The sequence below is a fragment of the Hyalella azteca genome, unplaced genomic scaffold (assembly GCF_000764305.2).
Source record: "Hyalella azteca isolate HAZT.00-mixed unplaced genomic scaffold, Hazt_2.0.2 contig15442, whole genome shotgun sequence".
NCBI lineage: Eukaryota > Metazoa > Arthropoda > Malacostraca > Amphipoda > Hyalellidae > Hyalella > Hyalella azteca.
The window spans coordinates 565199-580903 of NW_025945296.1; the positions used below are offsets into that span (position 1 = coordinate 565199).

Here is a 15705-nt window from a genome sequence, read left to right on the forward strand (position 1 = left end):
AGTCGACGCCCATGCGTGTAGGAGGTCCACAAACAAGACAAAATATCAGAGTTGAATGCGTCAGCAAATGGATAAAACAAAGCTCAATGGTATAAGTCATTGTAGCCGTGGAAAATTAAAACCGTTATGCTGAGTTGGAATTAGAAACCATGAAACCATTGGCTAATAACCATAGGAAAGAAACCGATGCTACTCTATAAAAGACCAGGCAGATAAATATTGTCGAGGTAACGTGTCAATTAGACCTATAGTTTTATTAAGTTACTCGTACATGATGAGAAAACCCCAAAAAACTAATAATCTGGCATCATAACTTTACAAAACCTTGCTTAGCAGGGCACTAAGTCCACGAATACATAAATCTGACAGCTCAGGGTCAATGCGAATATACTTTTGAAAACAATATTTTCAACTTTTAGTAAACCCCAGGCACCCACTTCCTCTTTCTAACTTTGACAAAGTTTCTTCCTTTTATCATTCTAATGTCAATCATAAGAATTGTATAAAATTCAGTATTCAACACTATTTTATTACACGTATTTGGATCCATATTTTAGACTTTAGTGAGGTAAAAGGTATAGGGGATTGTCAGAGGTAAAGGGCGAGATGGGCGGTGGGAGAAGTGTTAGTAAGAGGTGTTAGATTTGGTGCATAGTAAGAAAAGTAATATGAACGGTTATCAAAATTAGAGGCAAGGGGAGGTGAAGCCTGAGGTAAGGGGCAAGGGAGGAGCTATGAGGGGTTGCTTAACATAAGAGGGGAGAGGAAGCACTGATTAAACGACTGAGGGCAAGGGAAGAGATTTGAGGGTTTACAAGAGTTAAGATATAAAATAAGCGCTGGTTTGACGTTCGAAGGAAAATAAAGAGCTGTGAGGGGTTGACAGAAGTAAGGGGTGAGAGAAACGCTGGTTAGACGTACGAGTATATGAGGGGAATGGAAGAGCTGTGAGGGGTTGTCAGAGGTAAGGGGTAAGAGAGGCGCTGGTTAGACATACGAGTATAAGGGAAATGGAAGAGTTGTGGGGGTGATAAGGGGTAAGAGAAGCGCTGGTTATACGTACGTGTACGAGAGGGAAATGGAAGAGCTATGAGGGGTTGTCAGAGGTAAGTCATGGGAACAGCGAGTGAGGTTACCCGAGGTTATAGGTCAAGAATAGCGGGGATGTGTTAGCACAGGTCGGGGCGAGGGAAGAGTTTAGAGGGATTCCCAGAGAGATTATAGCAAGGGAAGAGATGAATGAAATTGCCTGCGGTAAGAAGATGAACAAACAGGGGCGTGAGGGCAGTGGCACTGGGTGTGAATGAAAGTACAAACAGGTGGAATCAGTTATTACCTTTTATTTCCCAAGTTTTTATACAATAGCATTAATGCTAATGTTGATAAATCAAAATAACAATCCATCATACACCGAAAATCGAGTTAATTCTGTCATACAACACACTGCAACTACAATATGAATTGTACTAATATATAATAATGTGTATCGAAAATAATGATACAAACGAGAGAGAAATTTTGAGAGCATCTCGTGTTAATTGATCCGTTGTTTTCGACGTTCGCTGGTTGTTGTTAGTCCTTTACAATATAGAAGCTTTCGCTGTTTTTCTACCTTTTTTGACCTCAGGAATTTTCGTTTGCATGTTAATAGCTTAACGTTCTATAACTAATAATATTTAGTCGAAGATTCAGTTTTGCTCAACTATTTACACGTTAAGATACTAGATAATGAGCCCGCCGCATATGGGTACTCCTAACGTGTGTGGATATTTTAGTTACTGATAATTCAATTTCAACGCAAATAAAGACTTTCATTCAAACTCGCTTTCGTTTAAGACTGCACAAAAACAAACCAGTTCTTATGAGGGAGGTGAGGAGAAACTGAATCAGTTTATTGCAGCCTTCGGGTCATTCCTCACTCGCCTGAGAAGAAGCCTCGAGCCTGGATAGCAGTCCGGGACTAGGGAACTTTCTCGCAATAAAGAAAACATTGATACGGATTAATTGTCCGGAGAAGAAATTAATATTTGTCGCGTCATTATTTTCATCATTCTTTTCGTCAACAGCTTAACTTTCAATGTGTCCTATCTAATAGTCACATCATTATTTTCGTCATGACAATTATTCTTTTTGTCAACAAATTAAGTTTCAATGGGTCTCATCTACATAAAGTGAGCAACAGTCCAGAAGTACGAAAAGACGTTTGATGTGCGAATACAGAGGCTACGCGCTTGTCAATATAACGGATCATATAATCCAAATAATGCATCATATTTTCTAAATGATGAGTCATATTGTGCAAAGCCTCACGTATTTCTCTGAGTGAAAGAGCCGAGAATGTCGCTCGTGAATGTGGCGCGGAGACAACAAAATTGACAATATTTATTGTCGTGCAGACAATGTGATGATTGGGCGGCGGTTAATTCAACCATCAAATTGAGTATCGTTAAGCAAGCAAAGTGAGACTATTGAGCAGAATCATAGGGAAGATGAGGTGCTGAATCGTTATATATCATAACTGACAACATAAACATGATAATGGTTGAAATAAGTCGCGATTTTGCGATAGCCTATTATCATTGCCTATGAAATTAAATATAAATTCATCAACGAATAGGAATTATCACTGACTTAGAATGGCAGAAAAGCAAAAACCTAAACGATACGATCGAGTTGAGTGAATAATAAGATTAAACAGCCGGTTAAATGAAATTATTCGCGACCACACGCCTCCCTCGATCAGTACCTAAGTTACATTATTTACATATTGTGCAGGACTAAACAATTTTCAGCTTCTTCAAAACTTCTGGAAGAATGGGATTTGAATATTCAATAAAAAATATACATTCCTTTACCTGTCTGGCGCTGTCACGTCTTTGTACCAGAGCTCACGTTTCAGTTCGGTTAATATCTTCATAACATTTCGCTATTTATGAATCTCGTTAAAATGCTTATTTAAGTTCAGGATCTACCCCCGATCTCGTAATCTTCCCAACCACAGTTCTTTGTCGCCGCGCTGATTGGGAGCAATGGCCAGTTTTCAGGCGATATAAGAATGGTTACCACTTACCAGAAGCAGTACCCAATAACCAATTTTAGTGCCCTCGTACGTATATAATTTTCTAATGCGAGATCAACACAATTCTGGATGGAAGCTACCTCAAATCCTCAATAGACTGATGGTATCTTATTTTTGCGGCAAATGACATCAGCCGTCGGTACCGTAGTTGTTATGGGGGTTTTACACATTGCGCTTGAAGTTATTCGTTTCCAGATAGTCTTTGGTGACCGATATCTACGACAACTAAATCCAGGCTAATCCAGACATACTAGAACCTGGTAGAATAAACCAATAAGTAATAAATACATACATAATCCTGGATACGTAATACTAAAGGGAAACCATATCGTCAATGTCGATAACGTCGCCGCAGCACTGTCACCATTCTTCAATGCAAACGATTTACTGCCGGTACCTTACCTATGAAAACAAATCATCATGTGGTTATCGAAACCTACAAATCGTAGTTCTGATCATTATTATGTGATTTTTAATGACGAGCGGCGACTTATGTGGCATTGACGGGAGACGGTTGACTGTTTGAAGGCTTCTAGCGGGAAGAAGACTTCTGTGGTAGGTACCTATGAAACAATTAGTAGGTAGTCTAGAACTGCAAATTTATCAAATTGTTGAATCAATAGGAAATTACAAATTGAATTGATAAGGCAGCGTGCAAGGATAGCTACTACAATAGTAACGACTAATGAGTCAATGACAGTGTTGCAGTTGGAATTGAGCTTCCACTTCTGATGCTTGCGAATTGCGATCGCTTATACTTATACTTTAGTTTATAGCAGATGCAACTAACGCGATCTGGAACAGTGGAACTGATGTAAACATTTTTGGCATAAGATTTCTATTTTGATTGAAATTTTCAAGTAATATATACCCTCATCACTCATGACTCGTACAATAACTGAAATAATATAAATAAATTAGGAAGAAAGATATTAGAATGACGACGCTGTATTTTGCGCAAAAAATTACAATCACGCTAAATAAACTGTTTAGCCTCAGTGACTATGATTCATAATCTAAAAATCAGACCAGACGCTCCTACAAAATCTTCACATGGCTGCTTGAAGCGCATGAAGAAAGTTTTAACATCAGTCAAAATTACGCACTTAGACTTACGCAACACCGCAGAAACGGAGCAAGAGAATGCAACTCACCTTATTTGGAGTTAGAATGCTTGCAGCTTGTTCACACTTCACTTGCAACACTAATCGACAGGGCGCAGTCTGAGCACTACATCATTAAATAAAGTAGGTGATAATAAAAAAAAAAACACAGATACACCGTCCTTCAAATTTCCTACAACTTATGACTTTCTTTCAATGAGGTAGGAACGTGAGAACGAAATTTTAACAAAATGGTTCTTTCGAAAGCCAACTTCTAATTCTAAAGCAAGAACTACGAATCTATTTTTATTACAAATTACGTTTGCAATATGACAAAATCACGTCTGAGCTCGTCAACTCGGAGTCCTAAGTCACCGATACCGCAGAAGCAACACAACCGCCCGCATCAAAACCTTACAACCTCCCACCGCGACTAGCGTGCCAACACTGATGGGTGAAGTTGTGAACCGTGAACCAACCTTATTCAGATCTCAGCCTTCACTCAGAGGGAGCTTCCAGTCACCTCTGCCAACGCATTTGACGCATCAATAAATTAGTGCAGGCAATATAGTTTCTTTCAGTCTATAAGAAGCATTAGAATGATTAGATAATAAGGCCTGAAGAGGTATGCACTATGCAAAAATAAAAAATTTTTATTCAGAACATGTCATTTATTATAGATGACTCACTATAAATAATCTAATGTAAATAGAATAAAAGTGTTGGCACTGAAGAAATAGGCCCATAGCCAACTGCCAGTTGCTAATTCATAAACTTTTCGTGACTTGATTCACAAGGGATCAGGCCTATGTAATCCGATCTTTCCATAACTGACTATTGTTTGAGATAGATGCTGGACTGATTGCCAAGTCCGTAAGGCGTTAGGCATTTCAAGACTGAACATATGCTCCTGTATAGCTTTGTCTAGCCTTTTCTTGAAGGCGTTCATACTCTACTCGGAGCGTCAACGATGCCATCAGGGAGGCTGTTCCACATGTCGGTGGCTTGAGGCGAGAAAAAATATTGTCGCATGGATGTGTTAAAACGCAGTTTTTCTTAGTTTATAGCCGTGGCCCGTGGAGTTGGTTCTTATTTAAAATTTTAGTAATCCATCTGGGACCTTGCATAAACCGTGGGTATAACTGTATACTTCAACGAGGTCACCACGCAGACGTCGATAACAAAGGCATAATCTTTAATCGCGGAATTATCCTTGTTGCACGTCTTTGAACACTCTCGACCTAATTTTTGTTCTTTTCTAGCTTTGGTGACCACAGGGCGTTTCGAAACCCTCAAGTTCGGACACACGACAGCAACAAACAACTGCTTCATCGCTTCTGCATCTAGGTCCCCGTAAGAGCGTCTGATCACTCCTAGTCGTTTATTGGCTTTATTAACTTGAGCTTCCATATGCTTAGAAAATTTCAATTCATTATTGATATCAACTCCTAAATTTTTTTTTCATTGTCGACTTCGACATCATCACTCTGTCGTTGCAACCTTGTCTTCACATACTGTAATCTTGCTGGTCATTGTTCTTGCCAAGGTGGATTACTTTACACTTGTCGGCATTCAAACGCAGCTGCCTCATATCAGCTCAGGCAACCAACCTTTCAAGATCGCCTTGCAACTGTACTTTTTGCGACGTATTCTTCACTGTACTATAAAACTTTTGTGTTGTCAGCATACATTAGACACAGCTGCTGGCAGATCGTTTATAAACGCAACTAATAAAACAGGCCCGATAACGCTTCCTTGTGGCACGACGCTGCGCACTGAAGCCCAGTCTGATACGGTCCCATTAATACTGACACGTTGTCGTCTCCCTACTAGAAAATCTCTGATCCATTTGAGCACATTACGCTCCATTCCCAAATACTTCATTTGATGCAACAGCGTAATTGGTGCTGACAACTGACAAAAAAATACAAATTCAATTGAAAATTATGATTATTTTTCAGATCATAGAAGACAGCATATAATGTCCCTGTAATCCGTTATATTGCTCGATAAATCGAACAATCCAAGCCGAGAGATAATTTCAATTTTATATAGACAACTGCAGTTAATCTGTGCAAATAATTTTTTTTAACTCGCCACATTATGTGCTCCCTATTCTCATGAATATAGCCAGTGAAAGGGTCATGTGACAAAACTCAGACAAATCTTTAATATATCCTCAAAAATGAAATAAAATTGAAGTGCACGCGTTTACTTCTATCTATGCGTTTACTTCATATCATATTGTAGAGAGGGGGACCCATATAGGTCCCCCTTTTTTGTCGTTTTCTATTTATTTCACGTTTTATTTCAGTTTTCCAAAAAATTCATTTCAGCAACAATTTTTTAATGATTAACATATGCGTACGAAATTTTACAAACATCTGTCATTTAGTTAAGGAGATTATTTTGAGATGAAATCTAGGGTCTAGAGTCTAGACTCTAGACCGAAGGTTAGCACGCACCTAATTCCAATTCCATTTCCCCCCTCATGAGTTTGTGAATATGTTGTGTTGCGCTGAGTGAATATGTTGTGTTGTGTTACGACTGAGGTTGACAATGAAGTCAATTAATCAATTAGAATTTTTCGAAGACAGAAATGTCTCATATACGTGGAAGCAGGGTACGTATATTACTTTGAATTAAATCTTCTTACTCAATACCTAGTATAAAGTTGACAGAATTTTTTAAGCGATGACCAATCAAAGCAATGATTGTAATATCAATAAATATTGTAATGGCTTATTTATTGAGTAGGTATATTGTGTAATTATGATCGTCTTTACAGATGATGGTCAATATAAGTAACTTCCGTGGTTCACTAAATCTCATGTCTTTGTCTGTACATTTATCTAAAATCTTTTTTATTAAATCTCCAATCTCACTACCTGTTCCTCTCAAGCCTTCTGACTACTGAAGATAGTTACGGAGACAAGACCGGCCGGAAAAGTGTTCGTGAGGTGTTGCGGAAGAGTTACAAGGGAGACTAGACATTATTTAATCATAATGATACTATTGATGCAAATTATTCCGTCAAAACTTGCAGAAGAACTAAACACATTGTCCTGCGATTTTACTATAAACCGTAATTGGCGTTTTTAGCTTCTAGTTTCGTACAGTGGCTGATGCGTCCCTTGGAAAATAGGCGGTTGATCATAACGTGAGTCATGTAAAACTAAATAAATTTTTTGAAAATCATATTCACACTAGCTATAGATCATTATATAAGTCCGATGAGGTTATTAGTCCGCTACGGATTCGCTGTGGGTAACATGTCAGTGAGGAACATGTATTTGCCACGTCGTTTGCGTCACGATAATAATGGAATAGTAATTCCTTGGACGGTTGGAGTTGGATCGAATGATGGCATGGTTTTTTGACCCGTTTTGCCACCGTTTTAGATGAACACCGAAGAAATATTACGAGACTGGTGGTGGCAAGTTACCTCCAACTATGGATTATAACGGTGAATGATCAAGAACTGCAAATTTGATCAATTCCTGGAACTTGGAAGACGATTATGACTTTCAATTTACGCCGTGAGTATCAATTTCAATTTTCAACGTCAATTTAAGTATTTAACTGAATTCACTCCAAATGAGATCAAAGCAGAAGCATTAAATACTGGGACTGGATAATGCCACAGAAAGCTTATACTTTATAGCTTTTGGAAATAGATGAAAAAATGTTTAATATAGCTACGCTGACGGCTGACGCATAGCCTACTATATTTAATAATTTATCATTTATGTAAAAGCATCCAATGCCATCCATTTACGGTAGGCCTAGTTATTCAGTAATTTTGGGTTTTATGGACATATCATCAGCTCATTCAGCTGCAGCTGATCAGCAAAAAGATTCCACTCAATCCACTGACTCGGGCACTGAGTCTTGTCTCTGTTTTGCATTTTTAATTTTGAATCTTGCAGCTAAATTATCATTTAGGTAATAACTGATGAAATTTTCCAAATGGAAATCTGCCTGTTCTAATTTAACTTCTAAAGTACAAAGCCAGAAAGCCTGCGCCTGCTGTCACCGAGTGCTGTGTGCCTGTGCTGCTGTGCAGCTGTAGCCTGTAGTGCTGTTACTTCTGAAAATTAAACAAAATTTGCTTGTTGCACCACAGGCCTCAGCCTCTACAAGACTACAGCCACAGGCATTGATTTTTTATCTACTTTCCAAGCCATTTGTAGAGCTTTTTTTATCAAATTTATTGATTAAATACATTACTGTGTATTGTGTGATGTGTATATACAAATTACAATCACCAAATTTATTTTGATTGAAAAAATATATTTTTATATATTATTTTATTCTAATTAATGAAGTTGTCTTTAAAACATTGCAATGTCCATTTTCCAATGAGGACTGACCAGGGCGCAGAAGGTGGAAGCAGCGTCGCCAATATATGGGTTTTTAAGCCCAAAGCGTCGCCGACCATTTTTAAGATGCGTCGCCAGGTAATTTTTAATGAAAAGCCATTTACGCTGAGTAATGACGAACTATTTACAAGCCATGAACTTATTTACAAGGTTGCATGCACGTGTTACCCCAAATAACTAATTTTACCCTAAAAACAGTCCGATTGTACAGCAAGTGTCAACTGAACATGTAATAAAGCAGTCTGACCGCTCTAATGTGACCGAAACTACGCAATCAAAAAAACGTTGTTTACATTTTTTGCGGGAACTCATCGCAACTGATTTCCAGACAAGCTTTGCTGCATCATAATCCATCCAACGTACCGGAAACCTTACTTTTTTTCTAAATAGTTGGCCGAAGACTGAGAAATATATTAAATGCAAGAATTTCAATCTAAATGTGTCGGCAAGATCTTCTGAAGGCAAAAATTTGGCTACTGAAGCGTTGCCAAAGATCTTGCAATATTCATCCACTCTCTGCACAGTGGAGGACTGACAAGATGGTCCTGACTGGCAGTGGCAGACTGCTGAGCCACTGGAATGGCTAAATTTTAGTACACTCTCTGGAGCCTGGACCAACTTTGATAGAAATAAAACAATTGTAAAATTTTCTTAATTTTCTTATTTGCATACAACATTTTTATTATATTATTTTTAGTTATGTAAACGTTGTTAGTAATTTATGAAAATAGAAAACTCATGCACGTATAATACATATACTGATATAGGTACACTTACAATTGGGAGATCAAGCAAGCCATCACAATGAGGCTAAATGACTAATGCCTCTGGAGAATTTTATCCATGCCCATGTCTCAAGTAAAATTTCTGTTATAGAATTCAATAAAATTGAACATACTTACTAACAATTTTCATAGAACAATGTTAAATGAATGTTCTTCCCCAAAATATTTAAAAACTATTCTGCTGCTGTCGTTGCTCAATGTTTTCATCTCCCTTTGCAGGTAACGTAGAATTGTTATACGTTTTTCTTGCCTTGATTCTCAAACATATACTAATTGACAGCAACTCCCTTTGTAAAAGTCTAATTGGGTTTTTCTTATTTTCAGTTTAGGTCCCTTGAAGGCAGTTGCCAGTTGGTATTGAATACCTTATACCAGTTCTTATCATCACCTGGAATCTGCTCAATATTTGTCATCAATGGACAAGATGAGGCCACCTTTGTTTTCTTCTCCAACTCTTTCCTATAAGGTTGGATCTTCTACTATGAGAATTCAGGTAATAATTGCTATGTTTTTCTGTGTTGTGGAATGTAATGAGGATATGTTATTCCTCTTGGCCACCTGGAAAATGGTTACATATCAATAATGAAATTTGTATGGCTCTGTTCAATCAAATTTGAGATGATACATTGAATCAATAACATTGTAATTATATTGTGTTTCTATTTTATAGTCATTCCACCAATCTGAAAAAATGTCAAGATAATCTAAATCTATGCATGTAATATATATTATTGGCATAAAATCAGAAAAATTGAGTTGAATATTTATTAGCAGCTGAGCATCAATTTATATTATTAGTTGATGGAGTGATAATTAATATTATTATTGGTTAGTGAAAATTTATTTAAAAACTATACCTATATCTGATCTGAGTAAAGTCAAATAATAATATAAGTTTACATAGTACAATTAATGTGCAATCAATACTCTATCTACAAATTTACAATCAATTTTGAAACTGAGATTAACAGCATCACTACTGATTAAAAATGCTAGTTTCCTTCCTCAACATCATTATTACTTCTGTTTAACAGATCATCATATTTCCACATTTGGAGAATAATATATCCCCTCCTCTATTTTTATGCAGACCAAGTTTGTCACAGCCGTTGCTCTCATTGGAGTTGGTGTTTTGCTTCTTCTGTATGTTTTGGTGCCGTCATCACGCACCACAGACTACCATTACCATTCACCTCTTCAATCTCTGAATTCTTATTATCTGAGCAAGTCATCTAATGGTTTTGGTGACAAGATGCAATTAAAACATGAAAATTCAGCTGATGTTGCTGGAACCAGTCATTCTCCATCTCATTGTGTTCCCACACCTTATAACAGGTAAGTTCTTGACAGAATGAAATTTTAACTCTTTCTTTAAATAAGGTAAAAATTTATGCCTCATTAACAATTTGATTGAAACAGTGATTGTATTTACTTCAAAATTCAGAGCAATATAGCATTTACTACATCAATTTTGCATTCCAGCTTTAGTTCAAGCAATTTCTCTAAATAATGCACTTCTAGTCAGGTTCTGATGAATGCTCTATAAATGAGTAGATCTGAGCTTCAAACCTGAATAAAATCTAACAATTTGATGAAATTAGCACTACTAATTACTTCATACCACAGAAATATTCTCCTGAAACTTTTTTTTATTTCTGTCCATAGTGCGATTCCTGTTAATTGCTTCATATTCTATGTGATATATTGTGAATAAATGATCTCCACATTCAAATATTATGCTGGTCAAAATGAGCAGTTATTTGGACTACTGTATATTGTTATGCAAGATTGAACAATTCATGCCATTTATGATTTTCGTGAATTAAAAAATTTCTCATAGGTAACATTTGAGTGTTACTAAATATGTAAATCTGTCATTTGCATTATAAATTAATTGTCTTATTATATACCGGTAAGTAGCTTGGAGTTCATCTCATCTTTGTTATTGATTGGAATTTTGAGTAAGGTCATTGACATGCATTTCTATCTTTCCAGCACCTACCCTTTCACGAAGACTGTAGTTCTGGAGAAGCGCGGTGTAATGCGGTACAGAATTGCTGTGGTTGCTGACCTAGACACTGACAGTAAAGACACTGTGGAAAACCACACTTGGAATAGTTTCATTAGAAAGGCAAGTATGAGGAATTTAATTTTGCTTCAAAACATTACTCAGTTAATCATTAAAATCTGACAAAGTTTGCATAATAAACTATAGTACACTTGCCTGAATTTATTTGAAAACGATAGGAAGTGCTTCTTTAATAGACTTGTGTTATAGATTTTTTGTTGTAAGTTTCTTGTCATTTTAGCTCACGGGTGCCATTAACTGTCAATACTCAGTTAGTAAGAGCAGAGTTAACTTGTTCAGCTCGTCAATGGGAAATTATATTTATTCTCTGAATCATATATATTTTTAAATCAAAGTTCGAATTTTAAAATCTGATCTTAAAGCTTTCATTTTACACCTGCAGGGATACCTTGAACTTCACCGAGAATACAGAAGCGCCGAAGTGTCTTGGGACGCTGACGTAATCAAAGTATCGTCGAAATTGAGCTACGGCGGCCGTGGTCTAGAGTTGAGCGAGCTGGTGGTGTTCAACGGGCGCGTGTACAGCGTGGATGACAGGACGGGCGTTGTGTACCGCCTCGACCCTGTCACACATGGCATTGTGCCTTACGTTGTGCTCACCGACGGTGATGGCAACAGCGAGAAAGGTGACAGTGCTGGACTGGGCCTATACTTTCAAACAAAGTTAAGATATCGTAAGTTCATCAGCCAATCATTGACGGCCTTTCAAGTAAATCCACCAATCATAGACAAGAAAATAGAGCATAAGTACTTACGTTCACTTAGCGAGTTTTGAAAGTATGGCCCCTGATCCTTGGCATTATTTTTTTCGGATGCAGGTTGAAATTGAATCCTTGAACTCTCGATGGACGATTTTGTATGATTATTGCATGGGTAGCTAAGATATAGATTTTCTAACTAATGTTGTTTTAGTTTCTATTACGGAATATGTAATGCATGCAGTTATTATTTCAGAAAGTCAGTTTTTTTTCACTAATCATATAGAAATCAACGCGTTTCAGCTAATTGTTGCTCCCAGGTTTCTTCGACCACTTGATTTTAAATTTGTCAACTGGTGATTTTGAAATTCCATTCCATTTTTAGACTATCTCCGCTAATAAGTTTAATTCTGGATGGGAAATTTTACTAAATGAGGTTGCAGTTTATTGTACTGTGTCTTTAAGATACAGTTCTGTTTTGATTAAGATTAGATATATTTCAAGTAGATTTTTACATTCCCTCTCAAAAGAAGGTAGTAAAAGGCGCAGTGTATGTCATAAAACGTACAATATAAATTATGTTTTAATAGATTACTTGACGTTGCTGGTTTGGTTCTGGAGTGGCATTTCTTCCTACGAGCGTTTATACGTGCGAAATATTTGAGTTATGAAAAGTGTTTCAGGAAATGAACATTTCACGGAAAAAGTTGAGTCCCAAGTTTGCACTCTGAAGCATGTTCTCTTGGGAGAGTTAGTATCTAATCATTATGTTATAGTCCAAAATCTCATTTTCGTTTTCGAATTTTTTTTTTCATTAAAAATTGTTTTTATTGCTGAGGCTATTTTTAAATGCATTCACGTTTTGAGTAAATATCTTAAAACATATTAATTCAACAGTACAGTCTAATCAATAACATTTTCTACAGTAATCTTTACATGAAAGTGTTAGTAAGGTTTAATTAAATTTATGAGTAAGTTTTGAAACTCTCCTAAAGGTTTCAAGAGCGAGTGGGCGACTGTGAAGGACGAGGTGCTGTACATCGGAGGGCTGGGCAAGGAATGGACCACCAGCACCGGAGAGATGATCAACCACAACCCACAGTGGATCAAGACCATCAATTCTCAGGGACAAGTGCACAACCACAACTGGACTGAGCGTTACATTCAGCTGCGTAAAGCTGTTGGCATAGAATTTCCTGGTGAGTTTTTATTCGACGTGATGATTCTACTTTAGTAGGGTATTGGGTTATTACGGCGGTAAATATGAACTTTAAACAACGCTTAAATTTGAAACTTGATACCTGTTTTTTTAAATGTTAGTTAATCCAACTTAATAAGGAAATTCTAGAATGTAATGTTTCTTGGTGCATATTAATTCCGTCCTAACCCTAAAATGGTCGCATGGTAAAAACTGTTCACATTAGCATGTTTTCGGCCGGTTTCGTTGCGATCGACTTTCGTATGCATGTATTACACACGTTATCCACCCAGCCAATGAATTTGCCAGTTCGTACAGTAGTGTGTTTGAATGATGTCTCAATGCAGCCTGCAAGATTTGTTTTCAACACAGTGTTTTTAGATTAGTCTCTAGCCCAGAGAAGTAGTGACGAAATTGTGGCATTCATGGGCTAGATTGAGAATAACTGCCAGTATATTATCTGAATAATTTACACATCAGCATGTATAGTGGAGTATTGCTCATCAGGCCTGGACTTGAAATGAGAGACGGAAAAATTTGAACTTGCTGATGCTGTTTTCCTAGAATTTCATCAGATAATCATTCATGGACGGTTTTCAAAGGTCTCATTCGTATGCTCAATTTTTCACGCGTTTAAACTTCGATGAGTTGAGTTCACTTGAACGTTGTACTATCAGTTGTTTTTGATGATCTATCATTTTTCCTGTCCAAGTTTGATAGGAAAAATTGTTATTGTTATTTGGGTTTAGCCACAGCACTGAGCCACTAGAATGTATAGGGTCGACACGTAGCGTGAATAGTTGTTGTTATGGTTCCCCGGTCTCATTTTTACAAGAGAATAGTACTGTCAACTGGGGTGACTTCGGCCGCGTTTTTGATTTTGTTTTGCAAACAAAAGCGGGGTCATAAACGATGACCAAAGTCACTCCGGCGTTTATGACCTCGTTTACGACCCTGGCGTTTATGACCCCGGCGTTTACGACCCCGTTTTTGTTTGCAAAACAAAATAAAAAACGCGGCCGAAGTCACCCCGGCGGCCGAAGTCACCCCAGTTAACGGTAGTTATTATTGATAAAGTATTTAACTTATTCTTGGCCTGCAGGTTACATGATCCACGAGGCAGTGTCATGGTCACCTCACCGCCGGGAATGGGTGTTCCTACCACGCAGGGCGAGCCCCCAGCCCTACGACGAGAAGACTGACGAGCGACGGGGCACAAACCTCATGCTCACCGCGTCCGAAGACTTCACTCGTATTACCCACGCCACCGTCGGCGAAGTCATCGACACGCACGGCTTCTCCAGCTTCAAATTCGTACCAAACACGCGCGATGAAATTATTTTAGCTGTGAAGTCTGAAGAGGTGGATGGGAGAACGTCTTCCTACATCATGGTATTCGATATAAAAGGGCGTATTATTATGCCGGAAACTAAAATTGATGAACATAAGTATGAAGGGGTAGAATTTTTTTAACAATGATGAGCCTTCTAGTCTATTATGGTTTTAATAATTTCAATATCACGCGTTTTCATTAGCTAATGCGTGTTTCTCTATTTATTCTGTTATTTATGTATTATGCTAATCGCATTTTCATAATGCCCTGCTTCTACCAAACTCTGATGAGTGAATCTTTAGTTTCCGAAAAAATTTGGCGGTATCTTAAAACTCAATATCACCGGATCATAGATAAATTTGTGATTATTACTCTAATTTGTACCCACTGAATCCGTATTTTATTTTAGGTCAAAGTTTTCATAGAGTAGAATCGAAGTGTCGATCAAATTTTTAGTGTCAAATAGAAGTCAAAGAAGAAGTGTCAAATATGTAGAAGTCAAATTTTTGTGCACTAAGTTATTGGATCGTGCAATAAATTATATTATAGCTTGCCGGCTTGCGCCTGATGTCTTGGAATGAGCATTTGTTGTGCAAGTGTTTGCGCTTTAGCGGTCGAATATTTTGTCATGCTGGTCCACAATGTTATCGCTGACATTTGTTGTTGTGTCAAATTTGCGCTCTTGTGTACCAAAAATTCGACTTTAAGCACTCGGAATTATCGAGATGGTTTAGCAATGGTTTTTTAAGCGGGAGAATGGGAAATAATTTATTGAAATAGACTTTTGAATTGTTTTATATAAATAGACTTGAATTGTTTTATAGAAAAAATTCAAATTAGAATTTTAGTAAATTCAATTTTCAACGGAATTCACTTGGCAGCAATGTATATACTGTCGTAAGAGTTCTTGAAATGTAATTTTAACGGCGAGTCTTCACATTTCACTGTATCGGCATTCATTACAATACTTCGAGGCTCTCAATCGTTAATTTTTGATGGCTTTCAATTGATTATCTTGTGACCTTCAATACCAAATCA

At 37.3% G+C, this 15705-nt stretch overlaps 2 protein-coding genes across 2 annotated transcripts in view; one reads left to right on the forward strand and one right to left on the reverse strand.

The window, feature by feature from the left end:
• The window catches only part of LOC108664595, a 30621-nt gene extending 26004 nt beyond the window's left edge, over positions 1 to 4617 (reverse strand). The window contains exon 1 of the mRNA XM_018151216.1: positions 4234 to 4617. The gene's annotated coding sequence lies outside the window, so the exon portion shown is untranslated. The remainder of the gene's footprint in view (positions 1 to 4233) is intronic.
• A 2837-nt stretch (positions 4618 to 7454) lies between these two features.
• Positions 7455 to 15476, forward strand: LOC108664585 (soluble calcium-activated nucleotidase 1). The gene is made up of 7 exons (XM_018151204.2): positions 7455 to 7721; positions 9674 to 9842; positions 10440 to 10684; positions 11345 to 11480; positions 11821 to 12064; positions 13132 to 13335; positions 14437 to 15476. The coding sequence occupies exons 2-7, from the start codon at positions 9765 to 9767 to the stop codon at positions 14805 to 14807; spliced, it is 1278 nt and encodes a 425-aa protein (XP_018006693.1). The 5' UTR covers positions 7455 to 7721; positions 9674 to 9764; the 3' UTR covers positions 14808 to 15476.
• Positions 15477 to 15705: the final 229 nt, after the last annotated feature.